Source organism: Equus caballus, chromosome 2 (assembly GCF_041296265.1).
Source record: "Equus caballus isolate H_3958 breed thoroughbred chromosome 2, TB-T2T, whole genome shotgun sequence".
Classification (NCBI taxonomy): Eukaryota; Metazoa; Chordata; class Mammalia; order Perissodactyla; family Equidae; genus Equus; species Equus caballus.
The window spans coordinates 97,883,012-97,898,552 of NC_091685.1; the positions used below are offsets into that span (position 1 = coordinate 97,883,012).

The 15,541-nt window shown below is 39.8% G+C and overlaps 1 protein-coding gene across 1 annotated transcript; it reads left to right on the top strand.

Moving 5' to 3' along the window:
- The first annotated feature begins 1,980 nt into the window (after positions 1-1,980).
- Positions 1,981-11,668, top strand: MGARP (mitochondria localized glutamic acid rich protein). Its single transcript, XM_001502525.6, has 4 exons — positions 1,981-2,642; positions 6,404-6,507; positions 9,165-9,258; positions 10,841-11,668. The coding sequence occupies exons 1-4, from the start codon at positions 2,201-2,203 to the stop codon at positions 11,272-11,274; spliced, it is 1,074 nt and encodes a 357-aa protein (XP_001502575.4). The 5' UTR covers positions 1,981-2,200; the 3' UTR covers positions 11,275-11,668.
- The last annotated feature ends 3,873 nt before the right edge of the window (positions 11,669-15,541 follow it).

Here is a 15,541-nt window from a genome sequence, read left to right on the forward strand (position 1 = left end):
AGCTCCCCACTGGACCTTACCATCTGATAAGATGGTGGGATATAATGGATCCTGTCATATGCACACTGAAAGGCAACAGAGCATTGTAAGGGAGCCTTGCATTTGGCCTGGGCTGGAAGTCAGAATCTGGCACTACTTCCTCCAACTAGCCGAGCCCATTTCATACCTAATGTGCCTTACAGCTCAAAACAATCTTATGAATAAAGCAATTATCTCTTTTTACTCTGACCAGGCATCTGACTCCCGACCTCATGCTCTTAACCACATTATACTACCTCAGTTTTTTGTCATATGTAGTATAGGGAAAATCACCATTCCTCTGCCTACACCTTAGGATTGTTAAGAGGATGAAGTGCAAAAATAGATGTGACAATACTTTAGGGAAAGTTTTTAAAGACCTATATACATGTGTGTTATTCTTGCATTGTTTAAACCAGTTTGGTTTTAACAAAAACCCTTAGGTTACATTAATTATTGATATCTGGTCAAGAGATTTGTGATCATTGACCCCATTGATGGTGGGCTTGGCAGCTACCCCTCAGAAAAGATGTTAGTTCCATGTCTCTTTAGCCTGAGACTATCACCTCTGTGAGTGATAGCAGAAATCCTATCTTATTCATTGAAGAATGCCCTGGAACAGTGCCTAATACATTAGAGACTCGATAAATATTTGTAAAATAAATTATAACCAATCGCAGCATACAGCACAGTCCCTAGCATATGGTAGGCATTTTAAGAGAGACAGTTTGAGATTAAGTGGCTGCCATGGAACCTGGGGATGACCCAGAAGACCCTAAGTCTACAACTAAATTCCAAAGGGGAGCCTAAAACAGTGTCCTGGGAGCTATCATCACTTACAAATGTTTACTCAGAAAGAATCCTTTTTAGGGGAGCCCAGGGAAGCTTCCAACACATTACATAACAGTATATTCATGCATTAATTCATTTAAATGCATTTACCGCCTTTGACCATTTCCTATCCCTGGCAACCAAGTCAAAATTCAGCCCTAAGTACACAAGGGAAAGAATGAGCCATAGTGGTAGAAAGATTTGTTTGTTTGTTTTTAAATTTTAAATCGGGTAGCGTCAAACCAAAAGTGGTTAGGAGCGCTTGTGACAGATTTGGCTTGGTTTGTCAATCTGTCCTAGCTGCTAGCAGTTCATTAAGCATTCTACACTGGCCAGTGAGGTAGCGAATCCTAGTTGCTGGAGAATGTGTACTTGATGCTGGTCAAAAGTAGCAAGTGTACTAATATGCGTTTTGCTACTTTCAGAACTCCCTAACTTCTTGGTGGAGAGTCTGAATTTAGCCCCTTCTTGTGCTGCTTGGAAGTCTGAATTTGACCTCTTGGTTACTACAGATTACTTAATTGCTCTTGTTAAGCGTTTAATCACTAGGAATAGCAAGCTACTCTGAGTATCAAAAAACCAGTTCTGACCATTGGCTCATCCGGTCAAATGAGAATATGTTAAATATTATTAGAATTGTGTTCAGTACTAGAACCTCTGAGAAATGTTTAGTTACTCATGTAGCAAATGAGCGGATAGTTTGCCTGTAACATGGCAAGAGAACTTGCAACTAGAAGAACTATGTTCATATCCTTTAAAAAGAAAAAAATCCTGACCATCAGTCCGTGGACGTTCCTCCCCACAACCTGGTCCCTTGCTAAAGGGAAGAATTGGCACCTCCCTCAGAGGGTTGAAATGCAAATTAAAGGAGACGATATATGTAAAAGTGCTTTATAAACTAACTGCCAAACACACATAAGGGACTATCATAATATGAAATGGTCCCTTTCAAAGATTAATCATTCAGAAAATGTTATGAGCATAAATTATTGGTTTCCGTATTCAAACCATGACAAATTCTTGTAGCCACAATGAGGCAAGTAATTGAAATCTAGGAGAAGAAACTAATAATTTAGCATTTTTAGTTGATGTGGAAATACTGGTTTCGCATCCCTTAGAGGAATATTCAGCATTTGAGGGGTTTGTGTTTAAAGTCATGGTAACGGTGAATTGATTCAGCCATTGCCTGGGGATTTTCTGACGATTCTGAACTTCGCCCAGCGCACCACCGTTGGAAGGCTGAGGCCGCCCCTCTCCTCGCTCCATCGCCAGGAAACTTCCAGCTACCCCTTCCGCTCCTAGGAAAGCTAACGGAGTGCATGAGATAAAGTGGGTTCAGATTTCCCTCGGCATGATAAACAATGTCTATGTCTTATTCCGGATGCGAATCCCGAAACATTTCCAGTCTACACGGAGGGGTTTCACTCAGTGGAACAGTACTGGACAGGCAAGTGACGGCGACTTCTCGCTTCTTGATCCTTTTTCTGAGATGCCGCCATCACCTTGTTGGACCCGGGAGAAAGCAAAGGAGCCTGGAGGTCGGATTGACCAGGATGGTGAGAACAGCCAACTCCTACCCACCTCCCGGGCCTCCCGGGCGGGGCTGGACAGGGGTCGGCGCCCCTCCCCGGGGCGGGGCTCACTCTGGCTGTCCGCGCCCCGCTGCCCGCGCCGGGCTGCAGAGGCTACTGCGCTGCGGACCGCGGGCGCGATGTATCTCCGCAGGGCGGTCTCCAAGACCCTGGCGCTGCCTCTGAGGGCGCAGGCGAGCCCTGCGCCGCTCCGGACTGACGGTGAGTGCCAGGCGCTGGCCCGGGCGCCTCTCCCGCCGTCCAAGCCTGCAGAGGACGAGCGTCTCGCGCGCGGATTCCGCGAGCGCCTTTGTCCCCGTCTGCACCCGGTGGGGCAAACTCGACCCAGTGCAGCAGAAGCCTGAGATTAGGGATGGAGGGAGAAATGCAGGAGAGTCGTGTGGGAAGACGCCCCCAAGTTCTTGGAGACTTTGGAAGTAGGGAACCTTTCTAGCGCGGCTTCTGAATCTAGACTAGATTTCCTGGGTCGAATCTCGATCTTGGGCAAGTGATTTAACCTTAGTTTGCTCATCTGTAAAATGGGGACAATAATAGCTGTGAGTTGTAATGAGTTACTATGTAGTTATAAGCGCTTAGAAAAGTGCCTGGCTAACATACGTGTATCTTACCGCTGTTACTATTACAGAGACCAGGGCGCTCTCCAACTTCGGGAGGAAGCAGAGGAATGGGTGGGAAGATGGACACTCATCAGCGAGCCGGGCAGGGTGCGGGAGGGAGTGCTGGCCCGGTAGAAGTTGGGTACACGTTTTTGAGTGAATAAACTGAAGACCCAGGGCTTGGCAGCCTGAACCCCGCGAGCCTGGGCCCTGGTATCCCCGGGGAGGAAGCGGCCTTCGAAGCACTTTCCTTAGGAGCTGCAGATAGACCGGGAGGTATTCAGCTGTTAGGCTCTGTCGTCCATGTATCTGTCACCTTTAGATTTGCGAACGGGGAAAAGTGGGCGTATTAAGAAATTTCCTAAAGGAGAAGTTGCAGTGCGAGCTGGAAGCTTATTAAATAAAAATTGACATGTACGAAAGCGCCTATTACAGCGCCTGGAACATCGTAGGTGCTTCAGTGTGAGCCTGAGAGTATTTTTCATCCCCGCAGCCTGCGCCCTGGGACCAGGTTTGCTCTCCGGTGCAGTTCGGCCCCAACCTGTTCTTTCCTAGTTCTCGTCTGTCTCCCCTCACTCTCCCGCTCCTGATCAGGGGAACGGCTCTCAGACAACCTCCTGGAGGTCTCCCTTCACTCTGCCTCGCTTCCTAAGGCTTGTGACGTAGCTTTAGCCCAGTTCGTGTTTTTGAGGCGGAAAGGAAGCCTTCTGCGGAAAATTCCGCGGGCCAGTCTTTGTCACTTTGATTAGGCCCGGAGGGGTGGTGGTGATGGTGGTGGGAGAAAAGGAAGGTCTGTCCAACTCCCTTTTATTTTTCTCTTAAAATGCTGGTGGGAAGAAGTTGCCTCACAAGTAACAGAAATAAGGCGTCTTCTTTTTCCTTGATCTTTATACCGAGTCAGATAGAGCACATTTTTCACAGATGAAACAGGTAGAAGCCAATCATGTTAAACTTCTGAAAATAACGGGGCTGTTGCGACGGGGGGGCGCTGTACGGAGAAAGAGGAGCCCCCGGACCGTGACCTTTCGCGTTATCTGTCCGCATCCCCCACCGTCATCACGCACAAACGTAACATACTTTGTTTTTTTTTTTTTTGGAGCTGCACGTGTTTCAAATAATTTCCTGCCCAACTTGGGGCAAGAGAAAAGTAGTTTAAAATTTGAAGTAGTTAGCAATACTGGTTGTAGCATTACTGGTCTGTCCTTAATTTTCATCCAATTACTTTCTTTGTAGCACTGATTTATGTATTTTAAGAACTATGATTGACTGGAAATTTGGCTTCAGTCGTGGATATTAATTAACCTTTTATTGGAACTTCCTAATTTGATGAAAAATAATGTCGTTTCAGTTTTACTGGAGGATAAAATTTTAACTGTGCCTGATTAAATTTTGTTCTCTGGTTTTTGCTTTTAAAATGTAACTTTTTAATGAAAAAATAATTTAGGTTTATAATAGGTCATTGGAGAAAACACAGAAAGGTAAAATAGGAGCCACCGGTAATCCTACCACCCAGTGAATACCGTTATTTACATTTTAGTATAGTGTTCCAGACTTTTTTTTTCCCTTGTGACTTTTTTTTCCTTATACAAATTGCTTCTACAAATCTGGGCTAGTCCCACATAGATTATTTTGCTATAATTTTTCACTTAATATATTGTAAATATTTTCTCTTGTAAGTATTCTTCTGCAAAAATTATAGTCTGTTTCACATGTATGAATATGCTAAAATTTGTCTGATTAATCTTTATTGAATATTTCCCATTTCATTGCTCTTCTAAATAGCTTTGCCATAATTGTATTTGTATTTAAGTTTTAATCTCTGATGATTTTCTTTGTTTCTTCCTATTTAAAAAAATCTTTTTATATTTATGTCTGGTTGCCAACTATGAAAGCTACATATTCCCTATTTAATAACAGATGTATTTTTAAACCAACAAAAGCCCCACTACAAGTCAAAGCCGTAACCTCTTAGCATAGGCTCTTTGGGCACATTTTCAGGAAAAAAATATTTTTTCCAGGAGATGGTCATTTATATCCAAACTAAGAACATATATATGAAATCTTTCCAATATTGCTACTACAAGGATTTGTAATCAGTTCAAATGTCTTAAGATTTGCCCTCTGCAAATCATCACTTCTTACTAGTCCCCACATCGGTACTCTATGTCAGCCCACATCAGATTACTTTGCACTTTCCCAGTCACACAGCTGTCATGCTTTTGCGCATATTGTGCCTTCTGCCTCCAGTGCAATTTCCCCTTCCCTTATTTATCTGACAAACTCCTGCTTTCCTTCAAAGCCTAGGTCATGTCTCTTCAGTTGTGACATCTACCTTGAGCCAACTAGCAGTTTTTTTCGCTGCATCTTCATGCTATTCTTGCAGCTTCTACTTCCATCTATTACAGCATTTGTCACACTGCATTGCAATTATTTGCCTACAGTTATTTTTCTGTACATCTATTCTCTCCTTCTAGACTGTGAGCTACCCAAGGCTAGGCACCTCATGTGTCTTGTTCACAGTTACATTCTTAGTGCTTCTAACAATGCCAAACACATAGTAGGTGCTCAATTATATTTGTTGAATGAATAAATGTCTCTACTTTTTTATCTTTAAAATAAAGAATTTGAACTATATAAACTTTAAGCTCTTTCTAACTTTGAGTCTATTAGAAAAATTTCAATTCCAGGGCATATGTTATATACAAATTCTAGCACTACCTAGTAAATATATTTACATATAATAATACAGTACTTTCATCTATTTCTATTAGCTTGTACAGAATTGTACTTCTATTTCAAATATGACCTCGTTGCAAACATTTGTCTTAAAAAAGCTTATATCTTCACCTTTATAAAGACTTTACATTACAAAAATTAAAGTTTCTTCCTTTACATGTTATAGATTTATAGAAATGTGTTGAATTTCAACATAAATGTTTTATTTAACATATAAATTTTAAGTACAATGTGTTTAATTCATTTTTTGGAAAAATAATCTTTTCCACTGAATCCTGTGGTGGAGTAAATACAGTAAATGGATTTCTTTTGCTAATATGCATTGCGTTTGGCTGTTAAAATAGTTTAATGCTTTTGTCGTTTCTCCTTATCCACGCCTGTACTCCTTCCAAGAAAAGCATGATGCTAAGCATCAAAATGACATGTTTAATAAGTACTCATCAAATTAGATTGGGAAAATGTCAAGTGGAATTATTACCCTACCTTGTAATACTGTATTCCCTTAAGCTAAAATGACTTGATGTTAATAGATTCTAGGTTCACCGAGGGGAAAATTTTTTTAAGATGCAATTATTTAAAATAGTTTTGCTTAAGCAGTGGGGCTAACTGTGTTTAAACTTGTTTTCCTAGCATCTCTTCGCTGGATGTCATCTAACAAATTCCCTGGATCATCTGGATCAAATATGATCTATTATCTGGTTGTGGGTGTCACAGTCAGTGCTGGTGGATATTATGTAAGTGTTTAAATCACTGTAGTATTCAGGAATTCTTATATTTTACAACCTGTGGTAAAACTCAAAGCAATGTCAAGGTCAGGACATGGGACTAATTAAATATACAAGATTACGAAGATTTCTTTTTAAGTATAAAATCAATATTTCTTAACACCACTAAGTATAGGTGATTTTCAGTAAAAACAGCATTATTATCTATACTACAAATGATAGCTGACATTTAGTGTTTATCCTATGACAGACTCATGGCTCATTTAATAATTACAACAATTCTATATGGTAGGTACTATTATTAACATTTAATGAGAATTGTTTTTGAAAGATTAACTTTTTAAAAAATTAATAGACTTTAGTTTTTAGAGCAGGATTAGGTTTAAGAAAAATGAGCAGAAAGTACAGAGTTTGCATATACCTCCTCTTACCCTCTCTCCCCCTTTTCTCTATCAACAATCTTGAATTAATGTGGTAAATTTGTTAGCAATGATGATTCAATATTGAGACATTATTATTAACTAAAGTCCATAGTTTACATTAGGGTTCTCTCTGTGTTGTACATTCTATGGGTTCGGACAAATGTATAAAGATATGTATCCACCATTACAATAACATACAGAATAGTTTCACTGCCCTAAAAATCCCCCGTGCTCCACCAATTCATTCCTCCCTCCCTCCCCCCCAATCTTTTTACTGTCTCCATAGTTTTTATTAGTTTTATATCTTTATATACTTTTATTATTTTTAAAAGTAACATTTGTTCATGAATTTTTAAAAATTCAAAATAGACACATATAAAATTAAAGGAATGTTTTCCTCTCTGGTCCCTCTATCTGCTCCCCCCAGGTAATTGCTATAAAACAAAGATTTTCTTTTTTTAAAGATTTTATTTTTCCTTTTTCTCCCAAAGCCCCCCGATACATGGTTGTGTATTTTTAGTTGTGGGTCCTTCCGGTTGTGGCAAGTGGGATGCCGCCTCAGCATGGCTTGACGAATGGTGCCATGCCCGCACCCAGGATTCGAACCGGGAAACCCTCGGCCGCCGAAGCAGAGAGCGAGAACTTAACCACTTGGCCCGGGACTGGCCCCACAAAGTATTTAATAGTCTGATTTTAAAGCCAAACAAAGGAACACTTGTGAGTTTAAATAAGATAAACCTATTAAATCATTCCCCACTTTTTCATAAACTTTAAATCAAAATCTAATCTTCATTATGAATAAAAGTAAATAAGTATAAATTCTTCAGAAACCATGAGAGTACACAATCACTACATTTTGGTTTGACCCTCCAGAAATATGCATGAAGGGATTTTTAGTCCTGACTAGGAGCAGTTTGTAGGACTATGTAGATGGCCAAACCAAAATACAAAATACATATTCCAATCTTCAGAATTTTGAGAGCCTCAAGAAGCCAAGAAACTTCAAACATATCACTTACATTATTGTCCTCCACTAATCTCCCAGCTTTCACTCATTCCCAGATTCCTATGCTTCTACCATCTTTCTACTGCTGACTGTCGAATTCACTGCCCAGGGCTACGACAGTTGGATATAGGCCACTGGAAAAACAGAGACTGGACTAGGCTATGTGATTATGTGGGATGCTGGAAGACTGAATTTCATCTGGACGTCACTGTACCCCTAATTGTGTTTACTAGTGCCAGACAGGAACCTCTCTAGTCTGTTAAATCTTTCGTTGCAAAAGTAATCTTAAATTGGCTCCTCCTGAGAGCTCTTCCTGGCCTCATGCTTTCACACTTCTCTCCTCACCTCCCCTCCCTTCCTCCTAGCACCTGGCAACCACTAATCTGTTCTCTATTTTTATGATTTTGTCATTTCAGGAATCTTACATAAATGGAATCATAAGTTATATAACCTTTTGTGACTGGCTTTTTTCACTCAGCATAATTACCTAGAGATTTGTCCAAACCTGTATCTACAGTTCATGCCTTTTTCTTGCTGAGTAATGTTCTAGGTTATGGATGTACCACAGTTTATTTAACCATTCATCTGTTGTAGAACATCTGGGCTGATTCTAGTTTTTGGCTATGACAAATAAAGCTACCATGAACATTTGTGTACAGGTTTTCATGTGCACACAAATTTCCATTTCTCTGGAATAAATGCTGGAGGATCTTTGTTTTTTTTAAGATTGTCACCTGAGCTAACAACTGTTGCCAATCTTTTTTTTTTCTCCCCAAATTCCCCCAGTACATAGTTGTATATTTTAGTTGTGGGTCCTTCTAGTTGTGGCATGTGGGATGCCACCTCAACATGGCCTAATGAGCAGTGCCATGTCCACGCCCAGGATCCGAACCCTGGGCCGCAGCAGCAGAGCGCACAAGCTTAACCGCTCTGCCACGGGGCTGGCCCCTGGAGGATATTTGTAAATGCCTGTCAGAATATTTTGATTCTAGCATAATTTATTTTTTCTTCATTTGTCTTCATCTTTCTATCTACTGTGTGCATTTTCAGTTATCTTAACCCCTGTTAGAGCATTTGTCTCTTTCCTTTTTAAAGCAGTCTACTTAATGACAGAGGTTTCCAAAGGGGAAGCAACAGAGTAGACAGTGTGCATTGGTTTCTCTTCTTTGAATTGCATATAGCTTTTATCAGGAATCTTAAAGCTCAAGAAATAATCTTAAGCACACATTTACTTTCAGACTTACAAGAGAGTCACATCAGAGAAAGCTAAACACAAGGAACATATAGCAAATTTGAAAGAAAAAACCAATGCTGAGTTACATCCACTTCAAGGTAAAGTGAATTCATTATTTTTTCCCTTTGAGGCACTGATTTCTATCGTCTTAGTCTTACTTCTTAGTCAATGAACATTATTTGCTTTTGGCTTTTTTATGAACTTAATCCAGAATGGCTCTGGTAGGAGTTCATTCAGAAAGAAAAAGCCCGACTGAAACCTAAAGAATATTGTTAAACATTTTGGATGAGTGCATTTGATAAATGAAAATGTTTTACATTTGTACTGCTGACCACTGGCTTTGAGTTCTTTGTGTCATAATGTTACTATCCCCCTACTCAGGCTTCCATTCATGCAGGCATAATTTTAGTATCTGCCTCTCTCAGCAGCTTGACCTGTCATTTCCCTCATTATTTTTTAAAATCATGGAACTAATTTTTGTTTCAGTTTTGGCTAAGACCGCCCATGTGTCTTTGCCCAAAGTACAGTTGAATTGGTGGTGTCTATCGAGTCCCTCAGTTGATCTGACTGATAAAATGGCAACTGTGAGAAGAGAGACTTTACATTTTCACCCTCATGTATATTTCTTGCCTTAAACTGCTTGCTTTAAACCATGCTTTTTTCCATCTCAACGTTATGCCATTATTATCAGTTACTATGATCACTATTTAGGGACAGAGATAATAGCTGCTTATGGATCAGTTTTAACCTTTTAGTCATGAAAACAATACGAAACAGGATATCCTCAATACACATTATTGAATATAATCATGAGAAGGCTGATTATAATAATAATAAAATACAGCATTACCATAGCACTTATTGGTTTTGAAGCACTTTTCATATATGTTAATTTAATCAATCCTCACAATAGCTCTGTGAGGTAGATATTATCAATATCCCCATTTTACAGATGACAACACTGAGGCTGAGAGAGGATTAGAGATTTCTCAGAGTTATCAGCTAGTAAATTGGCTACTTTTCTGAGCTATTTTGCATGACGGGTTGGCTGTTTATTTTTATGCTCTTTGTATTTGAGTAAATAGTATATGTAAATTATTTGCTTAAAAAGTTCAACAGGTTCAAAAGAGTTTACAGAAAAGCAGATTCCCCATTTTCCCTCCTCAGAGGCAATAAAAAATACCAGTTTGTTTGTATCCTCCTGGAGAGAGTCTTTGCACATATAACTATCTGGGTATATATTTTATCCTCCTTTTTTTTTAAATTTTTTTCCTTTTTCTCCCCAAAGCCCCCCGGTACATAGTTGTATATTCTTCGTTGTGGGTCCTTCTAGTTGTGGCATGTGGGACGCTGCCTCAGCGTGGTTTGATGAGCAGTGCCATGACCGCGCCCAGGATTTGAACCAACAAATCAGTGGGCCGCCTGCAGCGGAGCACGCGAGCTTAACCACTCGGCCACAGGGCCAGCCCCTATTTTATCCTCCTTTTGTCCTAACACAAATAGTTCCATATTGTATACATTGCTCTTTTCCTTGCTTTTTTTCAATTAACAGTCTACCTCGAAGACTATTTCATATCAGTACATTAGATCTGTTTCATTTTTTTAAATGACTGCACAGTGGTCCACTGTATTCCCATGCTCTTTCAATTAATACTTTGCTTAATGGACTAAATCTTAAAGGTGAAAAAGAGAACCTTGCGGGAGTGGAGAAAGCAAGTCTAGAAGCCCCTGAGATGTCTGTAGCGGAAGCTCAGGTGGTAGATGCTGAAGCTATTCCAGATGCGACAGTTGCAGTCATGGCAGAGGCTTCAGCCTGTCCACAAACTGAGGAGGCTGCTCCAGCGGAGACCGCTGCAGTCAGTGCCGAAACTGGGCCAGAGGTCACAGACGCAGCGACTGGCGAAACCGCAGAGGTCAGCACTGAACCGCCCTCCGAGATGATGAATGCAGCTCCGGATGAAGCTGTGGCCGTCAATAATGATAAAGGTACAACAGAGAATGAAAGCTCTGGTGAATATGCTGAACTAGAAGAAGAATCTTCTGCAATTGAGTCAGAATCCTCTGCGGGGGACGATTTACAGGAAGAAGCCAGTGTTGGCTCTGAGGCTGCCTAGGCTGATTGACACTTCAGCAAAAAAATGCGATAGAGAGTGTCTGAGAGATGCTTTTGTAGTTTTGGTAATCTCAGTTTTAAAAAAGGCTTTTCTCTAGAAAAGTTTAATGTGGCTTGGAGATTTTTGGTATCTACTGGTAGATTTCAGGATTGAGAGATTTGAGATTTTACATGTCTGAACAGTTTTCTACTCTCTGAGATCAGAATATGGCATTGCAGTAAAGAACTTAAAGAGTTTCATCTTTGGATTTAAATTTTATTTCATAGGAATCGAGTTATCTGTACAACCTGCGTTTCCTTTAATTTTGCTATACCTTTACCTTACTTTAATGTGTGTAAATCTAGAGTGTTGAGTTTTGAGATGAACTAATTTAAATAAAATTGGAAAATCTTTAGCGCTTCTATTTTTATTCACCAGTATTTATATGTATAAATTATATATTAACGTACACATATATAACATCTCATAAACATTGCAATATTATCAAAGAAAATATATAATCTATGGAGAACTCTGCCTATAGCAGTATATGTGTCCTTTTTCCCATCTCTGTTCCATGGGGGGCTGTGCTGGTATTTTCTGTTTCAGATTAGTTCAGTTCAAACAGTGTTTATTGAGGACTTACACTTTGTGCTAGGAATCAGTCATTCCTTCCTTCCTTCATGTATTCAGCAAATATTAACTGAGTACCTGTAACCTACCACACGCTGTTTTAAGTGCTGAGACTTAAAAAAAAGATAAAAATTCTTAGCCTTTTCAGCTTATATTCTAGAGTAGGACCAAATAATAAATGAGAAAAACAGGAAAACTATATAATATGTTCAATATTGATAAGTGCTTAAAGAGAAAAGTAACGAACGTAAAGGGATTGTAAGTGTTTTCTAGGGGTGGGAGTTGTGATTTTTAGATGGGGCTGCGAGAGAAGGCCGTACTGAGAATCTGTCTTGTGAGTAAAGCCCTCAAGGATGTATAAGGGACCTAGTCATGTGGACATGGGAGGTGGGGATCATTCCAGATGAGGGAACTGAGAAGTGCAAGAATCTGAAGCACGGGTATGCTGGAGAATTTGAGGACTTGTGAGGTGGCCAGTGTGGCTGAAGTGGAATGAAAGAGGGAGGGTAATTGGAGATGATTTCAGAGACAGAGAGAATGGTTAGGCAGGGATAGATCACACAGTGTAGTAAGATTTTGGCTATAACTTGGAGTGAGTTGGGAAGTTGTAGTGGATGCTGTCGGTGCTCTGCCTAGATGCCCTTAACTAGGCCAGTACATTTACTCACAGCTGCTGTGAGCGTTACACGCACACCCCACCCCCACCCTCACTGCAGGCCGCTCACAACCATGACTGACTGCCATAGTGGTACAAGCTGAGGCCAACTCTCTGGGACAGCTCCTGCTCCAGAGCTCCCCAGGGCTCAGGTTGAAGCTGGTTTCCAGCTGCAATTACATTCTTGCTTAGCTTTTCTTCCCTGTTCTATCCTGCTTTTCTCCTCCTACTCTGCTGAGACACTTCAATAAATCACTTGCCCCCAAATTCCTGTTTCAAGCTCTGTTTCTAGGGAACTCCACGTAAGATCATTGGTACTGAATGTGGTCCTAGGAAGAAGACTGTAAGAATTGGATTGTGGAATTGTATCCCTCTCCAGCTAGATGGCCACGAGGACCCATCACTGGTGGTAAGTGGAGGATTGCTAGTCCCTGGCCTTCTGTAGCAGTGTGATTGCTAAGATTTTCACCCATGGTAAACGGGGACGGGATGTAGGTGGACGGTGATATACTAGCTGGCTTGATGCCTCTGGAATCTGAAAGGACAGAAAAACAGTAACTATAAGGACTTAATCATTGCAGAGCGGGGGGACTGGACGGTACAGGATGGTTCTTTGGATTTGTTTTGAATTCGTCTCAGCATCATCTCTGCATTAGACTCATAGGTCTATTACGGAGTCTATTAAGGGAGGCTGCTTTATTAAGCATTCTGTAAAACAGAGCAGAAATGTATGGTACCACTCTTACGATCTTAACACACTCCAAAAAATGCATTTTTCTCCATTGTTTTGGTTAGCAAAACAGTTTCTGTTATTTGGTTGCAAATAACAGAAACTAACTAAAATGGATTAAACAACAGAGATAGTTATTATCTAACTAGATATCCAGAGGTTGGGTGGCTCCAGGGCTGGTTTATTTTGTGGCTGGATTGTCAAGAACCAGATTGTTTCTATTATTCTGCTCTTCTATCAGGAATGTTTTGACTTTATTCTTGGCAGGCTTTCCTCATAATCACAGGATGAATCACCACAATTCTAGGTATTTTATTCAGCCACAATAATGTCCACTAGAAGTCTTTCAAAAAGAAGAATTTCCTGATCTTAAAAAAAAATATGCTTTTTTTCTTTTTTTAACGTTTTATTGTGGAAAATTTCAAACAAAAGTAGAGAGAACAATATAAGGAATCTTCATGTGCCCCACACCTAGATTTGCCAGTTAGCCACTCTTGGCGAATCTTGTATTCATAGCCCTACCCACTTAATTTCTACCACCACCACTCCCTGTATTATTTAGTATTACTAATTATCTACTTGTTGCTCAAATTTCCTCAGCTGCCTCATAAAGGGTTTTCCCCCTTTAGTCAGTTTTTTGAATCAGAATCCAGTTAAAGTCCACAAATTGCAATTGGTCGATATATCTTTAAGTCCTTTTTCTATAGATTTCCCCTGCATCTGTCTTCTGTTTTTCTTTGCAATTTTTTTTTTTTAATAAACCAGGTCATTTGATCTGTAGAATTTTTCACAGTCTGGGTTTTGCTTATTGCAACTACATGTAAATTTTACTTTTATTTTAACGTGTTCCTCTCCCCTGTACTGCCTATAAGTTGCAACTGAGATCTAGAGTTTTGAACAGATTTTGGTTTATTATTTTGGCAGGAGTATTTCACAGGTGGTATTCACACTTCCTTCAGGGGGCACACAATGTCTGACTGTTTCTCTTTGTCATGTCAGAAGTCATCGATCCATTATTTCATTAGGAGTTGTAAAATGGTGATATTGGAATTTTGTCATTATTTATTTATTACCTGGACTACTTCTACAAAGAGGAACCTCTTTCACCAACTATTTGTTTGCACTGAGGTACGGTTCATGGAGGAAAGACAGAATAAATACTTGGATTTTTCTTTTTATTTCCAGTTTTCAAAACAATTGAGATGGCTCCCTAGCACCCTCCATAGATGACTAATGCATTATTTTTTTGTACCATTGTGAACTCAGTGATTTAAACATAATTTATAAGCTTCAATCCAATCACAGTTCTTATCCTTATTAATGCTCAAATTTCCCATCTCTGAGAAGTGGGAGATTCTTCAAGTGGACTTCTGAGTCCTTTTGACGCAACCCTAGTGGTTTTGGGTAGCTTCCTTATCTTCTGGTGTGATAAGATGTAAATATCCTATCCTAGACATGGAATTAGTGCTTTCTTTAAGGACCCCTGCTTCTTTTTTTATTTATTTATTTATTTATTTATTTATTTTTTTTAAAGATTTTATTTTTTCCTTTTTCTCCCCAAAGCCCCCCAGTACATAGTTGTATATTCTTCGTTGTGGGTCCTTCTAGTTGTGGCATGTGAGACGCTGCCTCAGCGTGGTCTGATGAGCAGTGCCATGTCCGCGCCCAGGATTCGAAGCAACGAAACACTGGGCCGTCTGCAGCGGAGCGCGCGAACTTAACCACTCGGCCACGGGGCCAGCCCCCCCTGCTTCTTTTTAATGTGTTTATAGTACTATCTAAGGATTTAAGTATTTAAAGTACAATTTGGGTGTTTATGGGTGTCCATTGCTATTTGGTTGGTCATTGTATTAAGGCCTTTTAGTAGACAGAACTAAGAAGTACATTTTTTAAAAGAGAGAAGATACATCAGGAATTCATACTGATAATTCCAATTCAAAGTTAGGACCACAGAATTTTTATTTAACCTGATTGATCTCCTATTCCGTCCCAAAAATTTGGATCTCAAAGATACTAACATCATTACTCAAGTGATCTATCCTACGATACACAAACAGCAGTCCGAAAATAAGAAATTCTACCATTAATGACTTATTATAAAGACTTCAGGATTGTTTTTTGGGGTACTTTTTATCTATAGTGTACACACAGTTAAATTACTGTGATTTAAAGTCACTTGGAACTTTCCTTTCTGTGCAGTTATGCCACAACTTAAATCACAGTTTCATATTGCTTTTGAGAGATTGCCTTTTTAAGCTATCTTAAATTTC

What these genes read in the sequence shown, in the direction of transcription:
- MGARP (XM_001502525.6), top strand. Translation starts at nt 2,201, where the DNA reads ATGATAAACAATGTCTATGTCTTATTCCGGATGCGAATCCCGAAACAT. An exon ending in TGCGCCGCTCCGGACTGACG is followed by an intron (nt 2,643 to 6,403) that starts GTGAGTGCCAGG and finishes TTGTTTTCCTAG; the next exon opens with CATCTCTTCGCTGGATGTCA. An exon ending in TGAGTTACATCCACTTCAAG is followed by an intron (nt 9,259 to 10,840) that starts GTAAAGTGAATT and finishes TAAATCTTAAAG; the next exon opens with GTGAAAAAGAGAACCTTGCG.